Genomic DNA, 15,306 nt, shown 5'->3' on the forward strand with positions numbered 1-15,306 from the left:
ATCAATACAGATCCCGGCATCTGCGGCAGTGCGCGATTTGAATGAATGATCGGATCGCCCGCAGCGCTGCTGCGGGGATCCGATTATTCAGAACGCCGCACGGAGGTCCGCTCACCTCCCTCCGTCCGGCTCCCGGCGTCTCCTGCTATGGACTGAGATCGAGCAGACCAGAGCAGAAGATAGCCGATAACACTGATCTGTTCTATGTCCTATGCATAGAACAGATCAGTATTAGCAATCATGGTCCCTATGGGGACTATTCAAGTGTAAAAAAAAATGTTAAAAAATGTAAAAGTAAAAAAAAGTGAAAAATCCCCTCCCCCAATAAAAAAGTAAAACGTCCGTTTTTTCCTATTTTACCCCCAAAAAGCGTAAAAAATTTATTTTATAGACATATTTGGTATCGCCGCGTGCGTAAATGTCCGAACTATTAAAATAAAATGTTAATGATCGCGTACGGTGAACGGCGTGAACGGAAAAAAAAATCAAAAATTGCTACTTTTTTAATACATTTTATTAAAAAAAAATTATAAAAAAATTATTAAAAGTTTTTTATAAGCAAATGTGGTATCAAAAAAAAGTACAGATCATGGCGCAAAAAAGGAGCCCCCATACCGCCGCTTATACAGAAAAATAAAAAAGTTAGAGGGCATCAAAATAAAGGGATTATAAACGTACTAATTTGGTTAAAAAGTTTGTGATTTTTTTTAAGCGCAACAATAATAGAAAACTAAGTAATAATGGGTATCATTTTAATCGTATTGACCCTCAGAATAAAGAACGCACGTCATTTTTACCATAAATTGTACGGCGTGAAAACGAAACCTTCCAAAATTAGCAAAATCGCGTTTTTCTTTTTAATTTCACCACAAAAATAGTGTTTTTTGGTTGCGCCATACATTTTATGATATAATGAGTTATGTCATTACAAAGGACAACTGGTCGCGCAAAAAACAAGCCCTCATACTAGTCTGTGGATGAAAATATAAAAGAGTTATGATTTTTAGAAGGCGAGGAGAAAAAAATGAAAACTTAAAAATTTAATTGTCTGAGTCCTTAAGGCCAAAATGGGCTGAGTTCTTAAGGGGTTAAGGACTTTTTAACTTGTTATAAAAATTCATACAGAATCCTAACACATTTTTTTTTTTTAAAGGAAAAGTAATAGTTGGTGGTCTCATTCCAGTTTCCTTATCAGTAACTCACCTTTGGAACTGTCTGTGGTCTAGCCTGAAAGGTCAGGGCAAGCTGACAGGTGAAGTCCATTACTTGCGTCAGCAGTTTCCAAATTCCTACATTCTAGGCAGTTTTCCAATATGTTCCTTTGGCTTGAATGTCTGATTTTTTTTTTTTTTTTACTTTTTTTGAGAACATTCTCTGTTCATTGACTTTAGAAACTGGTTGAAATTCAAGTGAACTATGGCCATCAGTTACATTCTCTAATTCAGTACAATATGGTTTTATTTAAAAAAGCAAAAATTCTATAGAGGTGCGTACAGAAGACCCCCCCCCCCCACACACACACCACCACCATCACCTGGAAATGGAATATAGGCATTATAGAGGAGAAACTCCCTTTTACAGTATTTTGATCTTCCTATGGTCATTTTTTTACCACATCTGAAAAGAACTATGAAAAACTCTAAAAAAAAAATGACTATTAACTAAAGTCCGTTTCACATGGGCTGATTGTCTGTTGAAGCGCAGCAATTGCGGGAAACAGCTGTCACCTGACTTACATGATGGATTAAGCCCTGAGCTACCTAGCCCGAAGCGTCTATAGTGAATGTAATCGAGCTGAAGTTCATTTTCAAGTTTTTTACACAGTAAAGAAGAACCAAAAGAAGTTAGTCGCTGACCTCATTTTTTTTATATACATTTCTAATGGGACTGGACTGTGGATAATGAAGGCTGATAATGGTGATCGGTGCTCGTTTACAGATACTTAATAATGCTCAATCAATGGTTTAGCTTGGCCACATGACCAATTGCTGGATTGTTAATGCAGCCCTTAAAGGGATACACCGGTGGAAAACTTTTTTTTTTTTTTTTTTAAATCAACTGGTGCCAGAAAGTTAAACAGATTTGTACATTACTTCTATTAAAAAATATTAATCCTTACAGTACTTATTAGCTGCTGAATACTACTCCGGCTGACATCTCTGTCCATTTTAGGAACTGTCCAGAGCAGATTATTTTTGCTATGGGGATTTTCTCCTACTCTGGAAAGTGCTTAAAATGTCAGCAGAGAGCACTCTGGTCATGATGTCAGCAGAGAGCACTGTGTGCCAAAAAGAAAATAATTTCCTCTCTAGTATTCAACAGCTAATAAGTACTGGAAGGATTAAGATTTTTTGAAAGAAGTCATATACAAATCTGTTTAACTTTCTGGCAGCAGTTGATAAAAAAAAAAAAAAAAAGTTTTCCACCGGAGTCCCCCTTTAACTTCATCGTTGTTAGCTGCACATCCATTGTTTGTACAGGTTGATGTGTGGCCGATAATGATGACTGTATTTGTTGCACAAAAGATGTGATCAGCTGATAACAAAAACATTCTCTTTAGCGGATCGCTGACTCTTTTACACGGGCCAGTTATCGAGAACAAGTGTGCCTGTAAAAGGGCCTTAATATATCAAACTAATATCATCTAGTGAGTCTTGTCAGAGAGGACATTGAGGGGAATATTCAAAGACTTATGTAATCAGTGCTGTTTTATTAGTGCCCCTAGCAGTGTTATTAACATCAGAATTTCAGAAGTGGGGCATGACTTTAGAAAATTCTGGGCATGTCTGTCCCGCGCCCACAAAAAAAAAAAAAAATAGCACATCATTTACTACCATGTTAACTTGGTATTGACTGGTATTAACTGGTATTAGTTAGTATATAACGTGCGACACAATTTCATTAAATGTGCTGCAGATAAAGTGAAACAAAAAAGGTGCAAAAAAGGGCTCCCTATTAACTTTTAGTGGAGTTTACAATGCAGAATGTTATCATGCTCGTATGAATACTCCTTATATGTTACATATAGGTATACATGGTGAAGCACTATCTAAAGGCTTTTATATACAATAGATGTGTAGCAGCGGAACCTGCAGCTTTTAGCAGAACTAGCTGATAATAATGTTTTTGGGACCTCCCGATTCTCAACAGATGGAGCAGGGTAAGAAACGGATTGAGCGTGTTAGATTTTAACTGCCCAGTCCTTTCCTAAGGATAGGCCATCAATCGCTGAATGGCAGGGTTCCAACAACTGCCTGTTCAACTGTTTGTTGCCCTGCACTACACAGTGAGTAGGGCAGAAGCTCTGTTTCATTAAAGGGGTACTCCAGTGGGAAACTTTTTTTTTAAATCAACTGGTGCCAGAACGTTAAACAGATTTGTAAATGACTCCTATTAAAAAATCTTGCCCTTCCAGTACTTTTTAGCGGCTGTATGCTACAGAGAAAATTCTATACTTTTTGAATTTCTTTTTTGTCTTGTTCACAGTGCTTTCTGCTGACACCTGCTGCCCGCATCAGGAACTCTCCAGAGCAGGAGATAATCCCCATTGCAAACCTATGCTGCTCTGGACAGTTCCTGATACATGCAGCAGGTGTCAGCAGAGAGCACTGTGGACAAGACAAAAAAGAAATTCAAAAAGTAAAGAATTTTCTCTGTAGCATACAGCCGGTAAAAAGTACTGGAAGGGTAATTTTTTTTTTATAGAAGTCATTTACAAATCTGTTTAACTTTCTGGCTCCAGTTGATTTAAAAAAAATATAAAAAAAAGTTTTCCACCGGAGTACCCTTTTAATTGTGTAGTGGTGGCGCTGTGTTACTGCAGCTAAGCTCCTATTCATTTTAATGTGGTGGCACCTCAATACAATGAATGAAGCACATCTGCCATCCTAGTTTACTTTGCAGTATGGGGCGCTGAGCAGCTGCTTGGCAAGGGTGCTAGGTGTTGGCACCCAACCAGTCAGCGACTGATGGCCTACCCATCTTGGAACAAACCCTTTAACTATTCATAGGATCTAATCAGATGTGTAATAAAAAAATAAATGAAAATTACAATCTTAAAATGTGATATGTTAGGGAGTGACTACTGTATATATTCCTTGAAGTAAGTGAGGACAGGCAATAATCTCAAGCGAAGTTGAAAAACTTTTAATTAAATTAAATTTTTTTAAGGTATTGGGGGTAACTTGGAACTTCACCAGCAGAGGATACATGTCACTTAGCGGCTCCACATTTCAGACGGTAGTTTCTGAAGAAAGTCGTAACCTGTCTGATAGTTTGAGATCTCAGCTTGGTGTTCATATCACATCCAGGTAAGTTAGATACAACACTTACGCTAGGTTCACACTGTGGAATTTCTGGGCCTAATTTCTGCCGGAGATCGAGTTGGCAGCACTAGGACCGTGTGGACTACATTACCGTCCCCATAGATGGCAATGCATTTCTGAGCAGATCTCCCAAAAGATCCACCCAGAAATGCATTGCAGTCTATGGGAGCAGCAATGCAGTGTGCTCGGTCCTAGCGCCGCCTGCTCATTCTTCGGCAGAAATTCTGCCCAGAAATTCTGCAGTGTGAACCCAGCCTTATAATATATACATTAGGACATGCAGACAACTGCTGAAAACTTTTCAGTCTTACAAGCAGCCAAATCCTTATTGCTTGAATTCTATATATGGATGTTAATGGATATTTAGGAAACTATTTATTAAAATGGGGAATATTTATTAAAACCTGTGTAAAGAAAGAGTGGTGTAATTGCCCAGAGCAACCAGTTAGATTGCTTGCTTCTTATAACTTATAAATCAGTAAAATACTCAGCTATACAACAAAAGACAATTTTAATATACTGGTAACCTTCGTGCCTACACAACATTGTTTTTGTTTTGAACCAGACAAGAATTACAGCTCATATCCACCAACCCCGGCTCTCCAGAAATTCATGGAGACAGTATAGGTACAGCACTTGAACAACTGCAAGAAAAATTCTACAAGGTAGAACTCATGAGCTACCCTCAGGACAGGCCTGCAGAAAATCAACCTCTGGTGAGTTAAAGATTTGTAACAAATAAAAATAAAATAAAAATACAACTTCATTAGTGCCAATACCCTAAAAGGGTATGGCATACAAAGGGTGTAATGACTCCCCCTCAACTTAACAGGTGTGTAATGCATACGAGATCCTGCTGATCATACTAAATGTAGATAGACTTAACAAAAACATAAAAGAACTAAGGGTACTGAACATGTATTTGATAAGTCTATAGGATAATAAAAAAAAGTAACAAAGAAAGGTATGACTAGATATTTAGTTATGTAGGATTTAGATATGCCAGTAAAATATAGTACTTAAATTACGGTATACCGTTTATGTGGTCCTATAGTGATTGTAGTATCTTGCCCGCTCCACTAAACTAATATAAATTACCTTTTTTTAAATCTATGTGGCAACAATAAAACATTTTCAGCCCAATAGAAAGCTATATGTGTTTTTAAGAACTGCCAATGCTGGTGTCTTAGTAATTGCATTGAACTTGATGCTGCTGTCCATCTGTAGATCTTGGGGTGCCGATGACTTCTGTCTCTGCTCAATGCATGCCTCTTTTTTTCTGCTATATCAGCAACATCACCCACTATGTTTCCAGCTTTTAATGGCTAGAATCCAACACGTTTCTGAGATCTACATTCTCCTTCGTCATGGCTAGGGCATCAGGGCCATGTACAGTGGTCCCTCAACATACGATGGTAATCCGTTCCAAACGGACCATCGTTTGTTGAAACCATCGCATGTTGAGGGATCCGTGCAATGTGAAGTATAGGACAGTGGTCTACAACCTGCGGACCTCCAGATGTTGCAAAACTACAACACCCAGCATGCCCGGACAGCCAACGGCTGTCCGGACATGCTAGGCGTTGTAGTTTTGCAACATCTGGAGGTCCGCAGGTTGTAGACCACTGTTAGACAAAGTTATACTCACCTGTCCCCGCCGCTCCGGACCGTCACCGCTGCCCGGGATGCCTCCGTCCATCGCTGTCGCCGCGTCCCTGGGGTGTCCCGGACGCTCCGGCAAGGCCTCTGCTTCCCCAGCATCTGCGCTCTCCGTCGCCACCATCACGTCGCTACGCACGCCGCTCCTATTGGATGACTGGACAGCGTGCGCAGCGACGTGATGACGACAATGGAGAGCACCGACGACGCAGGGGATCCCGAAGAAGGAGCGCCGGAGCCCCGAGGACAGGTGAGTGACCATCCCCGGAGCTCACGGGGCACCGTAAATGGCTATCCGGCAGCAGCTGAAGCAGTCAGCGCTGCCGAATAGCCGTTTATGCGATGGCCCCGACATAAAAAAGCATCGTATGTTGATGCTGCCTTCAACATGCGATGGCCTCTGAGAGGCCATCGCATGTTGAAATTATCGTATGTCGGGGCCATCGTAGGTCGAGGGGTCACTGTAGTTATATATATATATATAAAGAGATAGCAGTTAAAGCGTAAGCACTTTTTATGTTTATGTTCATTTTAAAAAGAGTAGCTTTATTATAGATAGAAGTGCATATTGGAAAATTAGTTGGATCTGTGCATACATATTCATGTACGGGGGCATTTACATGATATTTTATATCTTATGGATTTACATTGAAATATCATCAAAATGATTTTAATGTGTTGGGTAGAGATGAGCGAATTTACAGTAAATTTGATTCGTCATGAACTTCTCGGCTCGGCAGTTGATGACTTTTCCTGCATAAATGAGTTCAGCTTTCAGGTGCTCCCATGGGCTGGAAAAGGTGGATACAGTCCTAGGAGACTCTTTCCTAGGACTGTATCCACCTTTTCCAGCCCACCGGAGCACCTGAAAGCTGAACTAATTTATGCAGGATAAGTCATCAACTGCCGAGCCGAGAAGTTTGTGACGAATCGAATTTACTGTAAATTCGCTCATCTCTAGTGTTGAGGTATGTCCGTGATGTGGCCATAAGCTTTATTAGATTATACAAAAAAAGAGGATTGCAGCAGCACACATTGGTCAAAAAAATTGAGGCTCTTAAAACTCCACCTGTGAGAAAGGGGGAGGGGTGCACAGCTAAACAGGGTGCCATTTCCACCTGAATTGTACACACAAGAAAAAAGAAAGATAGCTGGCACAACAGCCTAATACACGGGTGCACACTGCCATGGCATCAGAGTATACAAAAAAAGAGGATTGCAGTAGCACATATTGGTCAAAAAAATTGAGGCTCTTAGCGCACTTTTTGATCAAAACGTGTCCCCCATCCACCACTGGGAGGTGGCCTCATTTAGGATGGGAACCTAGCACAAATTCTGAGCCTAACACTCAACTATTTTTGAGCTTTATTAGATTAGATGTAGCCTACTGGTCTGTTGTATACTGGTATGCATTTCATTTTCACAACATATAAATCTACTCCACCTCTGCTCCTTGCTCAAGACTATCTACAAGGATTCCCAATGAGCATCAAACCATATGACAGTACCCTTCATTTTGTGCATGACTTCAGTTGTCCTTTTATGGTCTCCTCTAATGCTCATATCGATTGTCCATTTATGGTCTCTACTAGTAAGTTTGCCTTCTCAAGCACCACCAAGTGGATCCTCCTCTCACCCTAACCAAGCCCTTATTACAGTATACTTGGTGGCTACCACACCATTTATTTATTAACAATAATACTAATAGCTATTATACACTATAATTGTCAATATAGTCTCGATGGTTGCTAGACACTTCTGGTTGTGAAAAACACTTTAACATTTTAGAACACATCTATAACAATCTTCCAAGCAAATAAACTTTAACTTAATGAAGGTCAATGCTAAAACCACAAAGACCTCAGTTTGATGTTACTTCTTACACAAGCCTCCTACACTTGGCACAAATAAACTCTAGGCACAATGGGGGAGATTTATCAAAACCTGTCCAGAGGAAAAGTTGCTGAGTAGCCCAGAGCAACCAATCAGATTGCTTGTTTACTTTTGCAGAGGCCTTTTCAAAAATGAAAGAAGCAATCTGATTGGTTGCTATGGGCAACTCAGCAACCTTTCCTCTGGACAGGATTTGATAAATCTCCCCCAATTAGATTAGCATGAGCACTCATCTTCCCTTAACTCAGGAAGGGTTACTCTGCACACACACCTTTATTCTAATATTTACATAGTTCATAAGATAGAAAAAAGACTATCAATCAAGTCCATTCAGAGAAAGACAAAAAAAAACTTTAAGACTTATGCCTATTGCCTCATACTAGAAAGAAAGAAAGAAAGTAAGAAAGGGGAAAGAAAGTGCATTGTGCACCAACCTATTCTTCACAGCCTCTAACTCACAAGACTGAACTATAACCTCCAAATGGCAGCTAGTGTCCTACTTTGTGCTGGTCACTAGTCCTTCCCAAGCTGACTTTTAAAACAGCCCCTCCTATACCCAGTTATAGCCTCTCTCTCACCGGTGCATTCCTTCTTTTTAAGAATGTTCCAAACAGTTGTTTTGGCACGCCTAATGTTTTGGGATAATGAGGGAGTAACACACACCTGGACATGGAACAGCTGAGAAGCCACTTGTCCCATTACTTTTGGCCCCTTAGCAAGTGGGCAAATATGCAAACTGTTGTAATTCCTACACCGTTCACCTGATTTGGATGTAAATACCCTCAAATTAAAGCTGTCAGTTCAGAGTTAAAGCTTATCTTGTTCATATCATTACAAATCCATTGTGGTGGTGTATAGAGCCTGTGCACAGTGCAAGGCGTAGTGCATGGTGCAGACTTGGGGGATGCTGGGAAATGCAGAAGCATTAGTTCACAGAGGAGGTTTTGCACACAAGGAACAGGGTAATTGGGACTGCTGGGTGGAATCTTTAACTGATTTAAAGGAAGACTGCCACTAAACACTCCCCCCCCCCCCCCTGCACTAACCAGAGGTACTGGCTGGTAATGCGGGAGACGCTGATCAATATGGTGCCTACCATGCCCGGATCCATCCAGCCGTTCGCCTGTTATCTTCATTTTACAATATATGCAAATCATCTTCTAACTGGCATGGGCGGGGTTACTGCCTTCATCTGGCACTGTGATGTCAGCGCCGCTTGTTTACAGCACTGCCCGGCCTATGCATATTCATGCATGTATGTGACTCCATTGTGCCTGTGACGTCTTCCTGTGTACGCCTGGAAGCGGCTTTAGCTCAGCTTCATTCAAGCGTGTAGTAAGTAAAGGTGCAGTAAGCTGGCACATGGGCAGTGGAGGCACATACAGAGCGAGGAGGAGAGGGAGATGCGGAGGGAGGGCATGAATATGCATAAGCCGGGAAGTGCTGCGGACGAGAGGCGCTGACATCACAGTGCCAGAGGAAGGCAGTAACCCCGCTCGTGCCACTTAGAAGATGATTTGGATAAATTGAAAAATGAAGATATCTAGCGAACGGCTGGACGGTTCCGGGAATGGTAGGCATCAGCATCCCCCGCCCGTGCCAGTACTGTCCCCCTCAGTACCAGCCAGTACCTCTGGTTAGTGCTGGGGGGGGGGGGGGTTGTGGCAGTTTTCCTTTATAAGACAAAATAATTTTTTATTTCAAACAATATATTTATATATAATCAGAATTAAAAACTCAAAATTTCATATTAACTGTGAATTTCAAGTTCAGAAGTCTAATTAGATACCACTTTATAGAACAGAATGACATTCTATAATAAAAATTCTGTATTGAAAAGAGGCGATTGACACTTTATTTTCTCCATCAGGCAAACAAGATATCTATGAAAACTGTTTATGCATATCCTGGGAGCATTTTTGCACACACATTAGACATTTACATGCTAGCAGCGCAGTGCAGTATTTGAAGATGGTTTCTCAAGACTTTAGAGGATTTACGATGCTCGCTCCAAGAGGGTGTAAAGAGTTATATAGGAGTCTCAGCTTTGCATGGAGGGAGAGTGTCAGGGCCCTCTGCCATTGTGACTTTGGGGCTACCTTGCAACACCTAAACTCAAAAAAATATATGCCACCTCAAAATGTGCTGTATATTTGTGTGCTGGGCGCATCGGAAACCATTGAGCCACTGGATTTGAAAAGAGGTGCGCACCTCTTTGTAAATCCAGAGGGCCTAAAAAAATGGGCAGGGCTTTATCAATGGGCGGCACACCAAAAAAGTAGCACATGAGAAATGCCCCCTACGTGTACACAGTAACTGAAGCTCTTTTAGGGAATTGTCTAGACTAGATGTGACTAGTAAAAAACACAATTTAAAATTAGGCTGGTTTGTTTCACATGGGTGTAGTATGGGCATTTCTATTATCGTTAGAAGTTAGAAGCAGCCTTTACCGTCTGTAAGCGGATTTGTATCACTACATGTAAGCTATAATGTTTTTCAATCTTAACAATAACAACTATGTTTTAATTACATTTACATAAAGCTTCACACTGTGAAAAATGGAATAAAAAGCAGTTTATTAGGTTTATAAAGCAGCCTTATTGTATCTAATAATGTGTTATATTACATGTTATTGGAATAACAGTAGATTTTAAAAACAATAGGGGACATAGTTAAAACTCTTTTGCGCTGAAATTTTTGTGGAAAAAGTTTCCACTAAATATAAATAGGGTTTTACATGAGAATGACCCGAGGTTTACACTATACATGCTAAATTTCACCAGTGGGCTTGCTGATGTACATTTAATGTTTCACAAGATATTTTCACATTATATTTTACATTATATTTGTATGTATTTCATTCTATTTCACACCAGCGCTTTGCTATTTTTTTTTCTTTTGTGTATGTGTGTGTGTGTGTGTATGGGGTGGGGGTTGATTGGGAAAGTATTATTTACTTTATAAATAAACATTTTTGGGAAATATTAATAATAATAATAAAAAACTTTTTAAGCTCTGACTTTTCTTTGTAGGATTGCAACAACACATTTATCTGCCAAAATTATTGTTTCTCTCAATTAAAAGAGAATTATAATGCGCAAAAACGTATTTCCCTGTTCAAAGAATAGGGGATAAGTTTTAGATTGCTGTGTCCGACCTCTGGGACCCCCCTCGATCTCCTGCATGGGACCCCAGCTCTGCCCAGAAACAGGGAGTGTCGACCTCCACAGGAAGCTGCGGCCAACATGCTCCCTCCATGTATCTTTCTGGGAAAGCAGGAGATAGGGGAACACTATGGGGGAGATTTATCAAAACCTGTGCAGAGGAAAAGTTGACCAGTTGCCCATAGCAACCAATCAGATCGCTTCTTTCATTTTTAACAAGGCCTCTGCAAAATGAAAGAAGAGATCTGATTGGTTGCTGTGAACAACTGGGCAACTTTTCCTTGGCACAGGTTTTGATAAATCTTCCCTTATATATTTAGCTCTCCCATAGAGATACATAGAGAGATGTCACAACAGTCACTTTGTGCAGGGGTCGACACACCCCGTGCGCAGGGTCCGGTGTTGATTTTAGGACATCGTCAGCTGTAACTCCGTCCTCCGTCAGGTGAAACGGCGTCCCGCCTCCTCCATCGGACCAATTGCCGTCAACCGCATCTCTGTCCTCCGTCAGGTGAAATGGCGTCCCGCCTCCTCCCTCGCCTACACCAATCGCCGTCATCCTTCAGCCACAACTCCTTTCTTCCTCATCCGAAACTCCCTCGTCCAAAATGCCGTCATGCCTCAGACAATTCTCCCTCAGATGCAACTTCCTGCTGCATAGCAGAGCCGACACTGCACAGCATGTATAGCAGAGTCGAAACTGAGAAACTTGCACGTGTCTATTACAGACACTACATGTGCTACAGAGCCTGTATAGCAGAGCCGACATTGAATAGCGTGTACAGAAGAACCCGTATAGAAGAGAGCCGACACTGACTTGGCTCTGCTACACGGCAGGAAAGTTTCAGATGAGAGACTTTAGGATGACATAGGAGGGAGGAGGGAGTTGCGGCTGACGCCTCGTGGAGATTGGCCCAAGAGAGGAGGCGAGATGCCGTTTCACCTGACAGAGGACAGAGTTATGGCTGATGACTGACGATGCCCTAAAATGGACACTGTACCAGGGAGAGCCAAGGTTTTATGGACCGCCAGCAATCTGAAACCTATCCCCTATTCTTTGGATAGGGGATACGTTTTTGTGCACAATACTTCTCCTTTAAAATTGCAGGCCAGGTTGTATTGCCTGACTACAGCACCTGTACTTACATTTAACCTCTAGAGGACATGCAACATTCATGTTGCCCTGGTAATAAGCGCACAGTGACAAACTTGTACATTGTGACGGTTTACAGTCTATAAAGCAAACACTTTAATATAACACATTATTAGATTCAAAAAGGGCTACAGTTTACAGTGTGTGAACATAGCCTTAATACAGTTTTTCTGTTAGTAATGGATTACCATCAACTTTATTCCTAATGTTCTGCAGAACATGTGGATTGAACAAAATACTGTACTTCACCCTGAGATTTCACTGCCACTGCAAGATAAATGAAAAACTATTTACATCCTGCTAGGGGGGAAAAATAATAAACTACAGCATACTCACCTTGCCGTGTCAGCAACTGGTGCTCCCAGCTGCCTATGTTTACTTCACCTGATGACAAGCTGCACTAACGCTCCAGAAAGGGGCATAACTATAGGAGGTGCAGTTGCACTGGGCCCTCGTGCCTAAGGGGGCCCCAAAGCACACCTACCCCATAAGAGATCAGTATTATTAATGGCACATAGGGCCCTGTTGCAAATTTGGGGTTGAGGCCCAGAAGCTATGTTACACCTTTGGCTCCTGATAATGTACTGAAAACCCTGCAGCCTTAATGACTGGCTGGAATGTGTTAGGAATGTCATCGGGAGAGCCAGGAGGGCATGTCACCAGGGATAGAAAACATAGGCAACTGCCGACACGGCAAGGTGAATATGCTGGAGTTTATTCTTTTACATCCCTAGACTGTCATTTGTTTTTTAAAGATCTTGGTAAACATCTTTTAAACTGTCCTCCAGCCCATGCAAATTCTACCATTTTATCAATCAATGGTGTTGACTTGTACGAAGATACCTAAATCGAAGATTGTACAAACATTCAAACATCGTTCACATACAATTTAATATTCATATTTAATATTCATATTTACTATACCTGATACAAATATCATGCCAATACTTACATAATTCATATAACAGTACCAAAAATTGTCATACAGTTCTCAAAGTATACTGGTGTGAAATATCCAAATATTGGCTTACAGCCCATTTAAAGTGAACATGTCGCCAACATTTTTTTTTAAATAATTGGGGCAATGTACTGAAGCCTGTTCTTTTTTCGAATATGTTTTCTAGTTTCTAACTTTTTTTTTTTTTTGTACATTATTATAGGGGCTGCCATCTTGTCTACACTGTTTTAAACAGCATTTGGAGATACAGTTTACAGCAAGCCCCATGGAAATAGGAACAATAGTGTGGCCGAGACCCTTTTTACATGAACGGGTGCATTTTCTGAACAGGGCATGCTTTATGACCTGTGCAGAGGTTGTTCCACAGGGAGAAGGGGAAAGGCTGAGCTCTGAGCATCAGCTATGTCTTATCTATGCAGTGATGTGACCTGTCACTGTAATCCTGTCTGTGATGATAGGGAGAACACTGCTGGAAAGTGATCTGTGCAAAGTAAAAGTGTCAGCTTATTATCAGGCCTAGAAGTAATACTAAAAACTACCAAGTTTCTGTATTATTTTATAACATTGATAGTAAAATGGAAAAATTGAAGAAAAAAAAACACTAAAAAAACACTAGCCATTTAAAAAAAAATATGTTTAACTTGATTTAAAAATTGGTCATTTTCTAATGACGCATTGCCTTTAAAGTATACCTAACTGTTGGCATGTTTTTATCAGTCAGGTTCAAAGTGTTCAGACCTCGACCCATTAGTAGAACAAGTGCACTTCTGCACACTACTTTCCACATTCTCTGTCTATGTGAGCAAGACCGTCCCATAGACTTACATAATGAGACTTTCTTGTTCTACTCATCAGTCATTTTAACCCAACTCAGCAAGTCTTAACCCAAACTATCCAAATCTTCTTGTTTGCCATTAAGGGACAATAAGAGAGCCGTTATAGAATTGCTATTGTCTGCAAATCCTGCTGGAACATGTTGGAGTTCTATCAAATAGGATTAATAAATTGTATATATCCGATCCCTAGATATCTTCCTATATCACATCTGTTCTAACTTTCTGTAAGTTTATGCAAATAGAATTCTTGGGATGCAGTAAAATTGCAGTGTTCACTTTTAGTGAAGCAATTAATAATCTGCATTGAGCCTCATTAGAAGTGATTGAAGAGATTTTTAATATGCATGCCTGAGAATAAATATGTTTTAAATCTCTGCAGTTTGACATGATACAATCTGTAAATTACAGTAAGTAAAATCACAAACTCACTAATAATTGTAAAAGATATTAAAAGGGTTATCCACCATAAGGTCACTTCAGTACTTACCTGCCAGACAGTAATGAACATGCTTAGTAAGGATTCGTGCTTGTCTTGGTGCTAAATTGCTGTGTTGTATGTCCACCATAACGCTGCTGAATCCCTTGTCTGTAAGTGTAAGGTTACTGTTCTCCTTCCCACTCATCAGCCACCCAACCCATTGAAGCACACCTGAGCTCCCTTCCATGTTGTGCTGTCATTTAAACTACAATTCCCTGCAACCCTGTGGAGAATGATCACCGTCCCACCCAGCAGTCATTCCACCCATTGAAGCAAGGGCAGGCTCCCTTTCAACACCTGACTAGTGATGTAATGTCTCTGGCCGCACTACAACCTGGGAAAAGCTGAGACATTTATTTTGGATACTGCTAAAAATGTACATTGGGACAAAGCTTCAATAAGAATTGCGAGTTCATAATCAATCACAGGTACAGACACTATATTATGAACCACACCAACTTTACAGCCCCTGTAGAATAGTCAAATGAAAAAAACAAAAAATAAATAATGGAATACCTCTTATAATAAACTATCCTAAAAGCCAAGATATAGGCCTCTAAGCCACACCTTATGACCTACTTGATAGACCACTAAGATGCCTGGGAATGCTTCCCTTCCATAATGACTTTTTTAAGGCTTAGATACAGGGTTAGGGCAACAAACTTAATCTTGCAGCAATGTTTGTTTCTTTATGTTTGTCCATTTTTTCTGTATACTGGTAACATAAAGCTACATTTGCTTCCATAGAACATTGTGCATATGGCCCCACTGTGTGTAACAATAATAATAAACGGTTAATATGTGCACAGATATACGTAATATAAAGCTGTTGAACTATTA

The 15,306-nt window shown here is 40.5% G+C and overlaps 1 protein-coding gene across 3 annotated transcripts in view; it reads left to right on the top strand.

Annotated features, from left to right (window-relative positions):
* Positions 1 to 15,306, top strand: part of LOC130282480 (microsomal triglyceride transfer protein large subunit-like) — a 170,503-nt gene that overhangs the window by 94,810 nt on the left and 60,387 nt on the right. For all 3 annotated transcript variants that reach the window (XM_056530743.1, XM_056530745.1, XM_056530744.1), the window contains 2 exons: positions 4,171 to 4,310; positions 4,891 to 5,041. In XM_056530743.1, coding sequence (XP_056386718.1) covers positions 4,171 to 4,310; positions 4,891 to 5,041 — 291 coding nt within the window. The remainder of the gene's footprint in view (positions 1 to 4,170; positions 4,311 to 4,890; positions 5,042 to 15,306) is intronic.

The sequence above is a fragment of the Hyla sarda genome, chromosome 7 (genome assembly GCF_029499605.1).
Source record: "Hyla sarda isolate aHylSar1 chromosome 7, aHylSar1.hap1, whole genome shotgun sequence".
Lineage (NCBI taxonomy): Eukaryota > Metazoa > Chordata > Amphibia > Anura > Hylidae > Hyla > Hyla sarda.